The sequence below is a fragment of the Chlorocebus sabaeus genome, chromosome 20 (genome assembly GCF_047675955.1).
Source record: "Chlorocebus sabaeus isolate Y175 chromosome 20, mChlSab1.0.hap1, whole genome shotgun sequence".
Taxonomy (NCBI): Eukaryota; Metazoa; Chordata; class Mammalia; order Primates; family Cercopithecidae; genus Chlorocebus; species Chlorocebus sabaeus.
Window position 1 is genome coordinate 135,388,680 of NC_132923.1, and position 14,216 is coordinate 135,402,895.

At 66.0% G+C, this 14,216-nt stretch overlaps 1 protein-coding gene across 3 annotated transcripts; it reads left to right on the forward strand.

Annotated features, from left to right (window-relative positions):
• The first annotated feature begins 60 nt into the window (after positions 1-60).
• Positions 61-14,068, forward strand: DVL1 (dishevelled segment polarity protein 1). 3 transcript variants are annotated; one of them, XM_007981024.3, is made up of 15 exons: positions 61-316; positions 6,145-6,214; positions 6,419-6,540; positions 6,745-6,848; positions 7,095-7,233; positions 8,351-8,444; positions 8,569-8,638; positions 8,769-8,908; positions 9,194-9,270; positions 9,353-9,420; positions 9,566-9,718; positions 10,350-10,481; positions 10,564-10,731; positions 10,817-11,023; positions 12,740-14,068. In XM_007981024.3, exons 1-15 carry the CDS (start codon positions 147-149, stop codon positions 13,111-13,113), a joined length of 2,088 nt encoding a protein of 695 aa, XP_007979215.3. In that variant the 5' UTR covers positions 61-146; the 3' UTR covers positions 13,114-14,068. The 3 variants fall into 3 exon arrangements, with proteins under 3 accessions (XP_007979215.3, XP_007979216.3, XP_037841151.2); XM_007981025.3 differs by having other exon boundaries at positions 9,566-9,643; XM_037985223.2 differs by lacking the exon at positions 12,740-14,068 and adding an exon at positions 12,192-12,307.
• The last annotated feature ends 148 nt before the right edge of the window (positions 14,069-14,216 follow it).

Consider the following 14,216-nt stretch of genomic DNA (forward strand, 5'->3'; position numbering starts at 1 on the left):
TCAAGCGGGGGCGCCCGGGGGCCTCGGCGCGGCGGGGCCGGGAGCGGCGCGGGCCGGGTGGGGCGCAGGCGGGCGGGCGGGGAGCGCCCCGCGTCCCAGCCCCGGGCCGGGCCCTGAGCGCGCGGGCTCCGCGCCGCCGCCGCGCCATGGCGGAGACCAAGATCATCTACCACATGGACGAGGAGGAGACGCCGTACCTGGTCAAGCTGCCCGTGGCCCCCGAGCGCGTCACGCTAGCCGACTTCAAGAACGTGCTCAGCAACCGGCCCGTGCACGCCTACAAATTCTTCTTTAAGTCCATGGACCAGGACTTCGGGTCAGTCGGCCACGGGGCCTGCGCGAGCCTGGCGCGCGCTCGGGGGTCGCACCTGCCAGCGCGGGGACGGGGCGGGGGTCCTGGGCGGTCCGCGCCTCCGGCAGGTGCGGCGCGGGTGGCGGCCTCGGCCCGCGTGCGGCGCGTGCCCACCTGTCTGTGGTGTGGGGCGATGGCAGGCTGGGGTCCCGGCGTCCCTGCTCCCAGCCTCCCGGTCCCGAGTCCTGCCTTGGCCCGGGTCGGATTCGGTCGGCCGCATCCCTTCCACCGGGGCTGGCCGGGAGTGCCTGGCGTTGGTGTGGCCTGGGGTGAGGGGTGTGTGTGTCAGTGAGAAGGGAGCAGGGTGGGGTTTCCTAGCTGGGATGGGGAGACGTGGGGGGACAGGTTCACCAACCTGTCTGCTAGGGTTTGCAGAAGCTCCCCAGGGCTCAAGACAGGTCCTCCTGGCCCCCTTCTTCGGGGTCCCTGTGACAGGGCGAAGGTCAAGGGCCACTGGTGGCCTTGAAACTTTATTCACCCACCGCTGCTCGGAGCTCCCTGTCTGCCCCGTCCCCACTGAGCCACAAAGCACTTGCGTTCCCAGAGCAGCTCAGACCATCTGCTGTTTCGGGGCAGCCTGGGTCAGCGTCTCAGTGCCGGGCCTCGGTGGTGGTGGTCCCAGGCGAGGAGACCCATGCTGTGCTGAGCTGGGCCCTCTGGGACAGGGAGCAGGAGGCTGGCCGTCTGCTTGAGGCCTGGCCTAGCCCGGTTTGGCCACCAGTAACCTAAGTCCCCAGTCCCAGCTCAACAGTGCTGGGGGCGGGCTCAGGCCTCGTGGCCCCAGGAGGTGAGCCTCCGGCAAGCTGTGTCCTTGCGTGTGGCCGCCTCTTGGGATTGTGATATTAAGGCTGTTTCGTGCATTCTGTGGTTGCAGGGTCCTCAGGCAACCCCAGGTCCAGTCAAGCTGGGTCCGCTCTGGGGCTCTCAGGAGGCCCAAAGGACATCTGGACAGCTGTACTTTCCTTCCCCACCCCCACCACCAGGCAAAGCAGAGAGGGCAGGGTGCGTCCTTGGCAGCCTCTGAAGGCTGGGCGCTCCCCGCTCTGCTCGGCGGCCCTCCTGCCCGTGCCAGTCAGGTTGGGCAGGAGGGGCGGTTTGTTTTCTGAGTCTCGTCCGGGCTCCTCCCCCACTGGGGCACCTTGCAGTCCCTGCTCCTCTGGGGCTGGGCATGGGGCATGTGTCAGGTGCTTTTGTTTTTAACTTAGCTTATTATTCTAACAAAAGTTACCAAAGTCACTAATGCTTTTTGTCACAAACGTGTGCCACCAATAAATGCGTGGTGAGGCGGTGCCCAGCTCCCAGGTTCTGCTCCTGGACTGTGCTCTGGGATGAAGCCCTGGGGGAGTCCGCCTTCTGCTCCTGACACCCACTGGGGGCTGCCCCGGGCTGAGACAGCCTGACTGTTGCCCCCATACACCTTCCCACAGTGGCTGCATATACCGGGCACATTTGGAGGACCCAGGGCACCTGCGCCTGGGAACAGGGTGGGCAGGTCTGAGTGTTGAAGCAGGCTTGGGGACGCAGCCGGGAAAGAGACAGGGGAGCTTCAGTGTACAGCTTTGGAGGCTGCAGGCTTACAGGGAGCTGGGAGGCAGTGGGGCTGCGGAGGTCAGGGCTGGGCTGAGCTGTGGGGCTTGGAAACAATGGACTGGGGTGATGCTGGAGTCCTGAGACGGGGGCCTTGCTCTGTAGCCTTCCAGGTCCTCTGGCTGCGATGGGGGGCCTTGCTCTGTGTCTTTCCTGCTCATCTGGCTGGTGGCCTCAGGAGCCTATGGAGGACCCCTGTCGATTGCTTCCTTGTTCCCTTTTCCTGAGTTCTACCTGCTGAGCTCTCAGCGCTGTCTGTTTTGTGGAATAGAACTCCTGTGGGAGGGGCTGGTTGGTCAGTCATACTCTAGCTTAAGTGAGAGCTGAACTAGTTACTGGCTCTGGATACCAAGTGAATGTAGCTGGAGGTGGGGGGAAGAGAAGGCAGGTCCTGGCTGGTCTGGGGTGGCCTCCATAAGAGAGGGAGCCTCAGGCTGGGGACCCTGAGGAGGCCCTGGTGAGTCGGGGGTTCCTGTACCAGCCCCTGCTGCATTCTCAGCCCAGCCCTGGTTCCCCCGGCCTAGGCTCCAGAGCGTGACTGACCACCTTGCAGTGCAGGGAACCCGGGTCGTGGCCACAGCCCCGTGCCCTGGGCCGGGCCCCACTCCCCACACACGGCTTCGGCCCAGTGGGAGAAGGTCCCCTGCCTTTCCTCCACTTTTCATGTCCTGGTCACAGGTATTTTGACCTAGGATCCTCAGGGCTGGGAGGAGGGCAGAATTGGGGAGGGTCTCCATCTGGTGCTGGGTTTGGTGGTTGGCAGGGGTCTTGCCCAGCCTTTGGCCGAGGCAGAGGAGGGAGGGTGTTTGGCTCCAGGTCCTTGCTACTGGGTGCGTGGTGGATGCTGGGCCTGCTGGACTTGGCATCGAGCCTGTCTGTTGGGCACAGCTCCCGCAGTTCATCTCCGAGGTGGGGATGACCCAGGCCCAGGAGTGGGGGATGGGTGGAGGCAAGGCTGTGGGCCCAAAGCCCCAGTCCCCAGGGCCGCCTGCCATGGGCCTGGGTGTTGTGACAGCTCCTTGTGCCCTAGGTGGTGCTGTAGGAGGCTGTGGAGTTGGGGAGGCTCTGCCTGGCCTGGGCTGCTGGGGGAGTTCCCACTCTGCCCTCCCTGACTGTGCCACTTGGGGTCTCCGACTCAGCCTCTCTGGGCCCTGAGTGCCTCCCTGGTGTTGGGAGTTCACCTACTGCCCTCACAGCCATGGCCAGGCAGGGACACTCGAGCCTGTGTGGCCTGAACCTGGGGAGGGGGCTCAGAGATCCCAGGACTCAGCACCACCTAAAGGACAGGCTGGTGGAGAGCCACTGGTCCTGGGTCAGGGGTTGGGAGGCCGCAGATCCCCAAGGCTGAGGGCCCTGACCTGGGGGGTGCACAAGGGGATCTGAGGGCACGAGATGGCTCTGCGCCGCCTGCTCTGGGCCAGCTACCCCTGCCAGCTTCCATCTCTGCCTTGGGGGAGTGGGGGGCATTCAGGGCCACACCACATCTGGGGCAGCTGGCTGTGGCCTCTGGGAGTCTGGAGGGTTCTCTGCATCCTGTGTGGCCATGCTGGCTCCTAGGGCGCTGCCTCTGAGTGGATTCCTCCCCAGGGTGGATGTGTGGGGGCGGCACGCAGAGGTTAGCCACGCCTCACAGGGAATCCCAAGGTAGGGGCACAGTGCTGGCAGCAGCCCCTGGTAGCTGCCCTGAGTTTCAGCAGAGGCTGCTCCAGAGATGTGGGGACCCCACGTGGTAGGTGTGCCCCCAACGCCTGGCCGGCCTCCGGCACCCTCCCCGATCTGGCTGGGGTGCAGACAGCAGGGCTCTGCCTGGGACCTGGGTAGCTGACCCCTGGAGCCCCAGGCAGGCCCCACCTTCCCTCTGTGCTGTTTGGGTCCTGCTACCTTTCTCCTGACCCAAACGGGCTTGGGTCTACACCTGCCACCAGGGGCAAGGGAGGACTTGTTACAGCCTGTTGGGCTGAGGAGGGCAGAGGGAGCAGGGCCTCTGGGCCCTGGCTGGACCTCTGTGCAGGGGCAGGGAGCAGGGACATCCCAGGCAGCCTGGGGTCTTCGTGAGGCCCCGGCTGGGTGGGCAGTGCGGGCTTGGGCCACTCTGGATGGTGGGAGGGGGCAGGGCCCTCTGCCGGTGAAGCCAGGTGGGCATTGCCCTGGGGTGCTGGGTGGCCGAGTGTCTCCCTCGGGTGAGTCAGAGGGTGCTGGGTGACTGTCTCCCTTGGGTGAGTCAGAAGGAGCCGGGGTTGGGTGCGGCAGGCAGGAGCTGCCGGCCAGGCCACCTGGGGCCGTGTGTCGGGCTGAGGTGGGGACCCTGTTGTGGTCAGGTCCCTCAGAGACGGGCTCACTGTGGGCCCTGGCCTCCTGGCGGCAGTTGGTGGTGGCCGTGGTGTCCATGGGGCCTGCCTCATCCTGGGTTTCTCCATCCTTTCAGGTGTGACAGCCTCTCACTGTGGCAGCCTCAGCCTGGCATGGGTCATGGCCTTACCTGGGAAGGCTCCTGTGTGGGGGCAACAGACATGGAGGGGTCTGAGAAGTGACCTTCTCTGCTCTTTGGGGGCGTCATGGCCATGGCCTGGCCCTGGGAGGCCTGGGGAGGCAGCTGCAGGACCCTAGAGGGCTGGGGAGGGGTCTCTGCTTTGGCCCTGCCTGCTGTCTTCTCTGCCCTGAGGCTTGGGGCCTCTCGCCAGCACGTGGGTGGGCCAGGGCTTGGGTGGGAGTGTGGATTTGCCACTTCGCTGGGGGCCTCCTGCTACCTGCCGCTTCGGAGCCTGGCTGAGTCAAGGTGCCCTGGGGCCAGGGGACCTGGAGCGGCCGGTCGGGGTGGCTCTGTAGCTGGCAATGGGGTTAGCAGCCACAGGGCGCTTCCTGCCAGGTGTGTGGCCAGGCCCAGCCCCGTCTCTGGGCTCCCATTTCTCCACTGGGCCCAAGTCCTGGGTGTGGAAAATGCTGCTGGGCAGGGCAGGGTACCACGAGGCGGCGTCCTGATCCTACCCGGCCTGCCGCCTGGGCCCTCAGAGGTCAAAGTGTGAATGTTGACCACAGGCCTGCCTGCCTTGCCCCTTGGCCTCTGAACTCTGAGCTCAGGTCACCCGGCCTCCTCCTGGTTCGTGTCCCCTGACCCTCTGCAGCCTTCCTGGGTGCCCTCTGCCCCATTCCCAAGCCCATCTGACCCGGGGGTGGACTGGCAAGGCAGCTGGCCAGCTCGCTCTCCCAGGGGCTTTGCTGGCTCCGTGTCCCCTGCTGCCCCTCTAGGTCCTGAGGTGCAGGGAGGCTGGTGAGTGGAGGTCTTTGTCTCCCTGGCTAGGTGGACAGGATAGGAGGGTGGTGGGCTGCCTCTGGGAACCAGTGTGCCCTCCCAGCCCACCTGCATCCGTCCGTTGGGTCTGAGTGTCCTTGAGCATGGACTGTGAGCCTGGCTAGGGGTGCAGGGCAGGCATCAGGCAGAGCCCCCTTTCACAGAGCCTGACTCTGGGCAGGCAGGCACAGGGCCTGGGACCTGAGGGTGCTCCTGAGACGTCAGGAGGGTGGAGTGGGGCCATAGGGCGCGGCCGGCCTGATGGAGAGGAGGCTGCTGGGGGATTTGGGCTCCTGGTTGGGAATGACAGATCTGAGTGCAGGGGTGGGTGCAGGTGGTCTGATGCCTTGGCTATTGAGGGGTTGGGGGCTGGTCTGGAGCTGGCTGGGAGGTGGAGCAGTGGACCTGTGGTTTGGGGCAAGGGACAGGGAATAGCCTGGGGAGGCTTGGGCCCCGGTAGATGTAGCTGCTGTTGCTGAGGAGGCTGGGACCTGGCCCTGAGGAGTCCCAGCGTCGGGGAAGCCCTTGGTGGGGGCTCCAAGGCCCAGGACCAGATGAGGTGGGGGTGGTTAGAGACAGCGCCTGGGGCCACCACATACATAAGTCTGAACCGAGGGCAGCTAGGCACAGGGGCTTTCCCATGGAGGCCTCACCCCAGCTGTCCCCCCACCTGGGGACTGGGGACCTTTGACTGAGCCTTCCCTGTGGGGATGTCCACAGCCACTGTCACCACACTGGGGGGTGGTGGCCCAGGATGTGACAGAGAGGAAGGACGGTTCCCGAGAGGAGAACGCGCTGCAGGGGTGTCCACAGAATGACGTTGTGTGGGGAGGGGGTGCCTGCTCTCCAGGCCTCACCTCTAGAGCCACAGGGTCAGGCCCCCTAGGCGGGGCCTCACAGCTATATCTGCCTACAGGGTGGTGAAGGAGGAGATCTTTGATGACAATGCCAAGCTTCCCTGCTTCAACGGCCGTGTGGTCTCCTGGGTGAGCCCCTGCGTCTTGGCCCCGAGTGCTCGCCTGGGGAGCATTCCAGGGTGGGGCTCTTCCTGGGGGAGGTGGTGGGTGTGGGGAGGCCCTGGCAGGCTGGGTGCGGATAGGGCAGTATGCTGGCCCCCCATTCCCTGGGTGCCCTGAGGAGGCGACCTGAAGGCGGGTGGGCTGCCCCGAACATGCCTGCTTCCTCCACAGCTGGTCCTGGCTGAGGGTGCTCACTCAGATGCAGGGTCCCAGGGCACGGACAGCCACACAGACCTGCCCCCACCTCTCGAGCGGACAGGCGGCATCGGGGACTCCCGGCCCCCCTCCTTCCAGTAAGGGCACCGTGGGCACTGGGCCCTGCTACCCCAAGCCCATCATGGGGGACGCTGGCCAATGGGAGGGAGGCCTGCCTGGGCTGGTAGGTGGGCGTGGCACCTGCTGGGGCTGGGGTCCCACGAGCGAGGGGAGGCTGGGCTGGGAGGCATATGAGAGGCTGGGGCCACAGCCTCCCCCCCTGCCCTGCTGTTGTTGTACAGCCCGAATGTGGCCAGCAGCCGTGACGGGATGGACAACGAGACAGGCACGGAGTCCATGGTCAGCCACCGGCGGGAGCGTGCCCGACGCCGGAACCGTGAGGAGGGTACAGTGGTCATATCTGCCGTGCTGTGGACCCCCAGCCTCCCTGGGACCCCCATGAGCCATGTTCCTACCACAGCAGTTCCTGTCCCCCAGCCAGTGGCAGTGCTTGGGTGGAGGCTCAGGCCCAGCGAGCCCACAGTTGAGCCACCAGCTCCCAGACCCACAGGCATGTAGCACTGCCAGACAGCCTCAAACACACGACCTCTGGGAGACGCTGCATTCAGCTCCCAACCTGCTGCCCCCACAGCCGCCCGGACCAATGGGCACCCAAGGGGAGACCGACGGCGGGACGCGGGGCTGCCCCCGGACAGCGCGTCCGCCGTCCTGAGCAGCGAGCTTGAGTCCAGCAGCTTTGTGGACTCGGATGAGGATGGCAGCACGAGCAGGTGCGTGTGTGCCCACATGCCAGTGTCTGTGTACGTGATGTGCATGTGTCTGCATGAGGTGTTTTCACATTACACGTGTCTGCGCGTGCATGTGTGTGCGTGCAAATGTGTACATGGTGCACGTGTGCTTGTGCACGTGTTCCACAGGTGTTTTCACACTGCACATGCCCACGTGCAAATGTGTGCGATACTTATGTCTGTGCATGTGTCTGTGTGAGGTGTTTTCACATTGCACACGTGTCTGTGCGTGGGTACCCGTGTGCAAGTTTACATGATGTGCATGTCTGTGTGTGCACATGTGCATGAGGAGTGTGTTTTCACAGTGCGTGTCCATGTGCATGTGTGCACGTGTGCAGGTGTGCATGTGCAGGCGTGCGTGTGTGCAGGTGTGCGTATGTGGGTGCATGTGTGTACAGACGTGTGTGTGCAGGTGTGCGTGTGTGCATGGGTGTGCATGTGCGCAGGCGTGCGTGTGCACAGGCGTGCGTGTGCGGGTGCAGGTGTGCGTGTGCGGGTGTGCAGGTGTGCGTGTGTGCAGGCGTGCGTGTGTACAGGCGTGCGTGTGCGGGTGCAGGTGTGCGTGTGCGGGTGTGCATGTGTGCAGGCGTGCGTGTGTGCAGGCGTGTGTGTGTGTGTACAGGCGTGTGTGGGTGCATGTGTGCAGGTGTGCGTGTGCGGGTGTGCAGGTGTGCGTAGGTGTGCGGGTGTGCGTGTGTTTGCATGTGTGCAGGCATGCGTGTGTAGAGGCGTGCGTGTGTGCGTGGGTGCATGTGTGCAGGCGTGTGTGTGCGTGTGTGGGTGTGCGTCTACAGGTGTGCGTGTGTGCAGACGTGCGTGTGTGCAGGTGTACCGGTGTGCATGTGTGCCAGTAGTGGAGGTGGCTACATGTGTGCCCAGTTTGCCTGTCTCTGGGATTTTTGTGTGCTCACGTGCACATCATGTGTGCAGGGCCTGGGGCGTGGACGTCAGGCACTGAGCCTGCTTTTGAACAAGCCTGGCCTGGACCCCCGATTCCCAGGTTCAGCCCACCCAGCATTGTGGGGGGGCGGAGTCCCACCCCCCCCACGGCCCCCCCATCCATGTCTAACTCCTCTGAGCTCTGACGGCCTGTCCCCAGGCTGAGCAGCTCCACAGAGCAGAGCACCTCATCCAGGCTCATCCGGAAGCACAAACGCCGGCGGAGGAAGCAGCGCCTTCGGCAGACGGACCGAGTAGGCAGCGGGGTGGGGCGGGGTGGGGCGGGGTGGGGCGGGGTGGGGCAGGGCGGGGCTGGGGAGGTGAAGTCAGCATCGGGCAACCCTGTGCCCCTCACACATGCCCCCCTCCCCTCCGCAGGCCTCTTCCTTCAGCAGCATAACGGACTCCACCATGTCTCTCAACATCGTCACTGTCACGCTCAACATGGGTGAGGCCTCGGGGCGAGGGTTGGGGGCGGGGCAGGGGCGTGGTGTGGCCGCAGCTCGGGGCTCGGCTCATCAGGGTGAGGGTTGGGGGCAGGGGCGGGGCTTGGTCGTGGCTCACGGCTCTTCCCGCAGAGAGACATCACTTTCTGGGCATCAGCATCGTGGGGCAGAGCAATGACCGCGGAGACGGCGGCATCTACATCGGCTCCATCATGAAGGGTGGGGCAGTGGCCGCTGATGGCCGCATCGAGCCCGGCGATATGCTGTTGCAGGTGGGTCTGTGGGGACTTTGGGGTGACGTGTGGCTGCGGGTGGGTCTATGGGGGTTTTGGGGGGACGTGCGGCTGTGGATGGGTCTGTGGGGGTTTTGAGGTGACTTGCAGCTGTGGATGGGTCTGTGGGGACTTTGGGGGGATGTGCGGCTGCGGGTGGGTCTGTGGGGGCTACAGGGTGACTTGTGGCTGTGGGTGGGTCTTTGGGGGCTGCGGGTGGGTCTGCGGGGGCTGTGGACTGAGCTGCACACCCTGCCTGCGCCACCCTAATCCCCACCCCTGCAGGTGAACGACGTGAACTTTGAGAACATGAGCAACGATGACGCCGTGCGGGTGCTGCGGGAGATTGTGTCCCAGACGGGGTGAGCGCTGGGGGCGCTGGAGTGGGAGGGGCCGGGCAGGGGGTACCATGGGGGCCTTGCTGTGTGACCACCATTCCTGCAGGCCCATCAGCCTCACCGTGGCCAAGTGCTGGGACCCAACGCCCCGAAGCTACTTCACCGTCCCACGGGGTGAGTGACCCTCGGGGTACACGGGGCGGGATAGGGAGGGGGCGCATACCCAGCCTGAAGGCCTCTCTCCTCTGTGCCTTGCGCTCTGCCCTCCCACCCCGTCCGTCTGTCCACCTGTCGTCATCGCCACATGGCGGCCACCCAGCTGACCCGGTGCGGCCCATCGATCCCGCCGCCTGGCTGTCCCACACGGCAGCTCTGACCGGAGCCCTGCCCCGCTACGGTACGAGCCCCTGCTCCAGCGCCGTCACGCGCACCAGCTCCTCCTCACTAACCAGCTCCGTGCCTGGCGCTCCACGTAAGTGGCAGCTCCCGAGGGCCCCAGCAGAAACTGAGACTTGGAGGGGGCGTCTCTGCCAGCCTCCGGCATGGCTGCCTGCGGCCGTCATGGGGCTGTGACGTGCGTGTTTCCCGTCCCCAACACCCTGCACAGACGTGTGTGCACAGGCACCCGTGCCCACCTTGCGCAGCCCACCCTGCTTGTGGTCTGTGTGTTGGGAGCAGGGGATGTATGTGGGGCCCCTATGTGAGGCGCACCCAGGGAGTCCCAGGCAGGGGCCAGGTCTCCACTCTGCTTCCTGCCGCTAACATGACTAACTGCGCTCTCGGGCGGGGCATGCGGGGGAGGGGAAGGGGCCTGCCCCGTTCTCATTACGCCCTGGTCTGCGGGTTGGGGTGTCCTCAGCCCAGTTTGTGGCCAGCATCCTGATGAAAAGTGTCTGCAGGGGTAGGAGACGAAATGTCCAATCCCCTGCCCACTCCCCAGCCTCACGGGGGTCCATCCTGCAGTGGGTCAGGGCCCTGCTGTCACGCCACCTCCAGCCTGGGCCCCCGGCCCTGGCTCCGCCTAGAGGCTCCCCTGGGGGTGCAGGACCCTGAGTCCCCCCCGCCTTCAGCTGCTGGGGCTGAGGCGGGGCTGTGCTTTGCAGAGCTGGAGGAGGCGCCGCTGACGGTGAAGAGCGACATGGGTGCCGTCGTCCGGGTCATGCAGCTGCCGGACTCGGGACTGGAGATCCGTGACCGCATGTGGCTCAAGATCACCATCGCCAACGCCGTCATCGGTGAGTGGCCGTCCCCGCGGGCCGATAGCGCCAGGGGCGGGGCTGCGTGCCCGGGGCGGGGCTGACCGCTGCTTCCGGCCAGGGGCGGACGTGGTGGACTGGCTGTACACACACGTTGAGGGCTTCAAGGAGCGGAGGGAGGCCCGGAAGTACGCCAGCAGCTTGCTGAAGCACGGCTTCCTGCGGCACACGGTCAACAAGATCACCTTCTCCGAGCAGTGCTACTACGTCTTCGGGGACCTGTGCAGCAGTGAGTGGGGCCGCGGGCTTCAGGGCGCGGGGGAGGGGAACGCCGGCGAACCCCTCCGCGGCCCTCACCTGCCCTCCCCCACCAGATCTCGCCACCCTGAACCTCAACAGTGGCTCCAGTGGGGCTTCGGATCAGGACACGCTGGCCCCGCTGCCCCACCCGGCTGCACCCTGGCCCCTGGGTCAGGGCTATCCCTACCAGTACTCGGGGCCCCCGCCCTGCTTCCCGCCTGCCTACCAGGACCCGGGCTTTAGCTATGGCAGCGGCAGCACCGGGAGTCAGCAGAGTGAAGGTGAGAACCCTGCCCCCACCCACTGCTGCTCCGCCCCCAGCTCCACCCCACCCCACTGCTGCTCCGCCCCCAACTCCACCCCACCCCACTGCTGCTCCGCCCCCAACTCCACCCTACCCCGCTGCTGCTCCGCCCCAACTCCACCCCACCCCGCTGCTGCTCCGCCCCCAACTCCACCCCACCCCGCTGCTGCTCCGCCCCAACTCCGCCCCACCCCGCTGCTGCTCCGCCCCCAGCTCCGCCCCACCCCGCTGCTGCTCCGCCCCCAGCTCCGCCCCACCCCGCTGCTGCTCCGCCCCCAGCTCCGCCCCACCCCGCTGCTGCTCCGCCCCCAGCTCCGCCCCACCCCGCTGCTGCTCCGCCCCCAGCTCCACCCCAGCCCCCTGCTCTGCGCCGTTTCTCTGCTGTGCCCCACTCCGTGCTCCTGCTGTGTGCTTGGGCACTGGGTGGGCCCCTTCTGGAAAGGGCAAGTGCCAGGGGGATCCAGGAGCCTGTGTGAATGGGGAGGACAGGGAAGCGTCACACGTGGGCAGCCTGGACCCCACCTTATCTGGGTGGGGTTGGGAGGAGGGGCCTCTGGGAGCCTGGAGGCCTGGGCGGCTGTGCCTGGTAGTGTTGGCGGCTGGTGCTTCTCCTATGGTAGAGGCAGGAGGCCAGGAGACCATGTGGCCAAGGGCCATGTGACAAGGACAGGGCAGGGGTGGCCAATGAGTCAGACGGGGTCATTTTCTAGGCCCCAGGACACAGGAGGGTGGCAGCTGCAGCCTGGGCAGGGAGCCCGACGTGGATGGTGCCATGCACAGCTGTGTGCCCGTGGCTGGGATGTGTTCGGGGGGCCAAGGGATCCAGGATGTCCCTGAGGCGTTGCCTGGTGGAGCAGGAGCCCCAGTGGGTGGGGTTGGCGAGGCCAGCGGGGGTGTCTGAAGGCTGGGGGGGATGCAGGTGGTGGCCCGGAGGGCCTGGGAAGGATGAGAGAGGAGAGGCGGCCGGAGGGTGTGGGGCCACAGAGAGGCCACACTGGGTGTCTGCTGACTCTTGACTGGTGGTTGTGCCCGCTTAAGCCCCACCCAGCCCGCGGTCAGGCCCCACTGGTGGCGGGTGGGTGCCGGGCGGGTGCCGGGCAGCCGGGCGTGTAACTCGTGCTATCCCTTGCCTTGTGCTGAACAAGCCTTAGACTGAAGGACTAGCGGAGTGGACCTTGGGCCGGTAAGCCAGGGTCCCGCCGGGCGTCCCTCAGCATGTCCCCAGCTGGCCATGCCCTCCAGCTCCCACTGCGTCTCGGGAGCCCAGGACGGGGCTGAGCTGAGTCATCCGTCGGCCAAGGCCCTGGGTTGGGGGGACAGTGGGGACTCGGGTGGGGAATCCAGTATGGCCATGGGGGCACCGGGCACGAGGGGCCCTCGCTGGCACCTCAGTCTTTCAGCCGCAAGACCAGACCCTCAGCTCAAGCATCGGGGTGAGGCGTGGGGGCGCCCAGCTAGCTCCAGGATCCTGCCCACCTGCTACTGCCCCCACCAGCGCGTGCCTGCTGCAGCTGCCCCTGCGACCCTGGGGGTGCCGGCCCTGTCCTCGCACCTGCATGGCTGTCCCACCCCCACCCCCCGTCCTGCACGGGCCACCCTTCCTGCCCGGTTACTTGGTGCCTGGTGGGGGCTGTTCTGGACGTGACCGGGCCTGGTGCTGACGGTCTCCTCTCCCACCTGTTCCCGCCCCCAGGGAGCAAGAGCAGCGGGTCCACCCGGAGCAGCCGCCGGGCCCCAGGCCGTGAGAAGGAGCGTCGGGCGGCGGGAGCTGGGGGTAGCGGCAGCGAATCGGATCACACGGCACCGAGCGGGGTGGGGAGCAGCTGGCGAGAGCGTCCGGCTGGCCAGCTCAGCCGTGGCAGCAGCCCACGCAGTCAGGCCTCGGCCACCGCCCCAGGGCTTCCCCCGCCCCACCCCATGACCAAGGCCTATACGGTGGTCGGGGGGCCGCCCGGGGGACCCCCTGTCCGGGAGCTGGCTGCTGTCCCCCCAGAATTGACGGGCAGCCGCCAGTCCTTCCAGAAGGCCATGGGGAACCCCTGTGAGTTCTTCGTGGACATCATGTGACTCGTGGCGCTTGCCCTCAGCCCTGCCTGAGATGGGGAGCCGGTGGTCCTGCTGCACACACAGCTCACATGGGCTTGCCTTAGTGGGGGCCAGGCCGGGAGGCAGGGTAGGGGGGCAGGCTGGACCACCGCAATCTGCTCCAGCAGCGTGGCTGCTCCGGCTCCTGACAGCACCTGTTTCTGAGAGCCGTGTTGCGGGCGCTCCTCTGCCCCTCAGCGAGAGCCTCAGGGACCTCCCAACCCCTTGTGTCTAGTGATGATCCCTCCTAGGATGAGGAAGACCCCCTTGGGCTCTGGGCTGACCCCCACCTCCTGTACAGCTGTGCACAGGCCCCCAGAGTGACCCATGTGGGGCAACCCCCTGCAGTGCACAGGCCCCACCCATCTGACCCAGGACCGGGCCTCCCGGGGGTGGAGCTGGAGCCCCCTGGTCCCTCTGGTTGTCTGGAGTAGGAATCTAATTTATTTATTTATTGCCTGGCTAGTGGCTCGGGGGAGGAGGTGGCCCTGTCAGCTGTCCCACCTGCCCCTGCCCCTTGGAGCAGCCTGCACCTTCTCCCTTCCTCTCCTCTCCAGCAACACAGTCGAGTCTGAAAGTATGTAGAGGACGGGACGGGAAGATGAGAGAGGGCTGGACATCCTGCCCACCGTGTCCCAGCCAGGGCAGGGAGGGACCATGGCCTGCAGGGTCGAGGGGCCCCAATGTGCACAGCTGCTGCAGGGAGGGAGGTCTTGGGGAGATGGGTGGTCAGCTGGCCTGTTCTTGGTGAGTGCACACACTGCGTGCACACATCGCGACCTGCACACAACCGCGGGCCTTCCTGGCGTCTCTGGCCCCCACGTGTCTGCGCTGTAGATACTGTATCAAAGTCCCAGCGTCTAGATGGTTAACATAGAGCTGCTTCTGTGTAAATGCTGCTTATTTTAAACACTAAAAAGCGTTTAATTTTATGGGACGGATGTGTGGCCTGTGCCCCTTCTCTGCAGCTGGGCTGCCTTGGAATGAGGCATGGGGCATGGGGGGGCTGGTCCGGCCTCCCCTAGGCTCTGCTGGGAGCTGACCCTGGACCTCTGACCCGAGACCCTGTGTGGGCCTGGCGGGGT

Excerpts from the sequence above, each read along its gene's own strand:
- DVL1 (XM_007981024.3), top strand. The coding sequence starts at position 147 with ATGGCGGAGACCAAGATCATCTACCACATGGACGAGGAGGAGACGCCG. Across the intron at positions 9,719-10,349 it reads CTCCGTGCCTGGCGCTCCAC|AGCTGGAGGAGGCGCCGCTG; the intron begins GTAAGTGGCAGC and ends TGTGCTTTGCAG. Across the intron at positions 10,482-10,563 it reads CATCGCCAACGCCGTCATCG|GGGCGGACGTGGTGGACTGG; the intron begins GTGAGTGGCCGT and ends GCTTCCGGCCAG.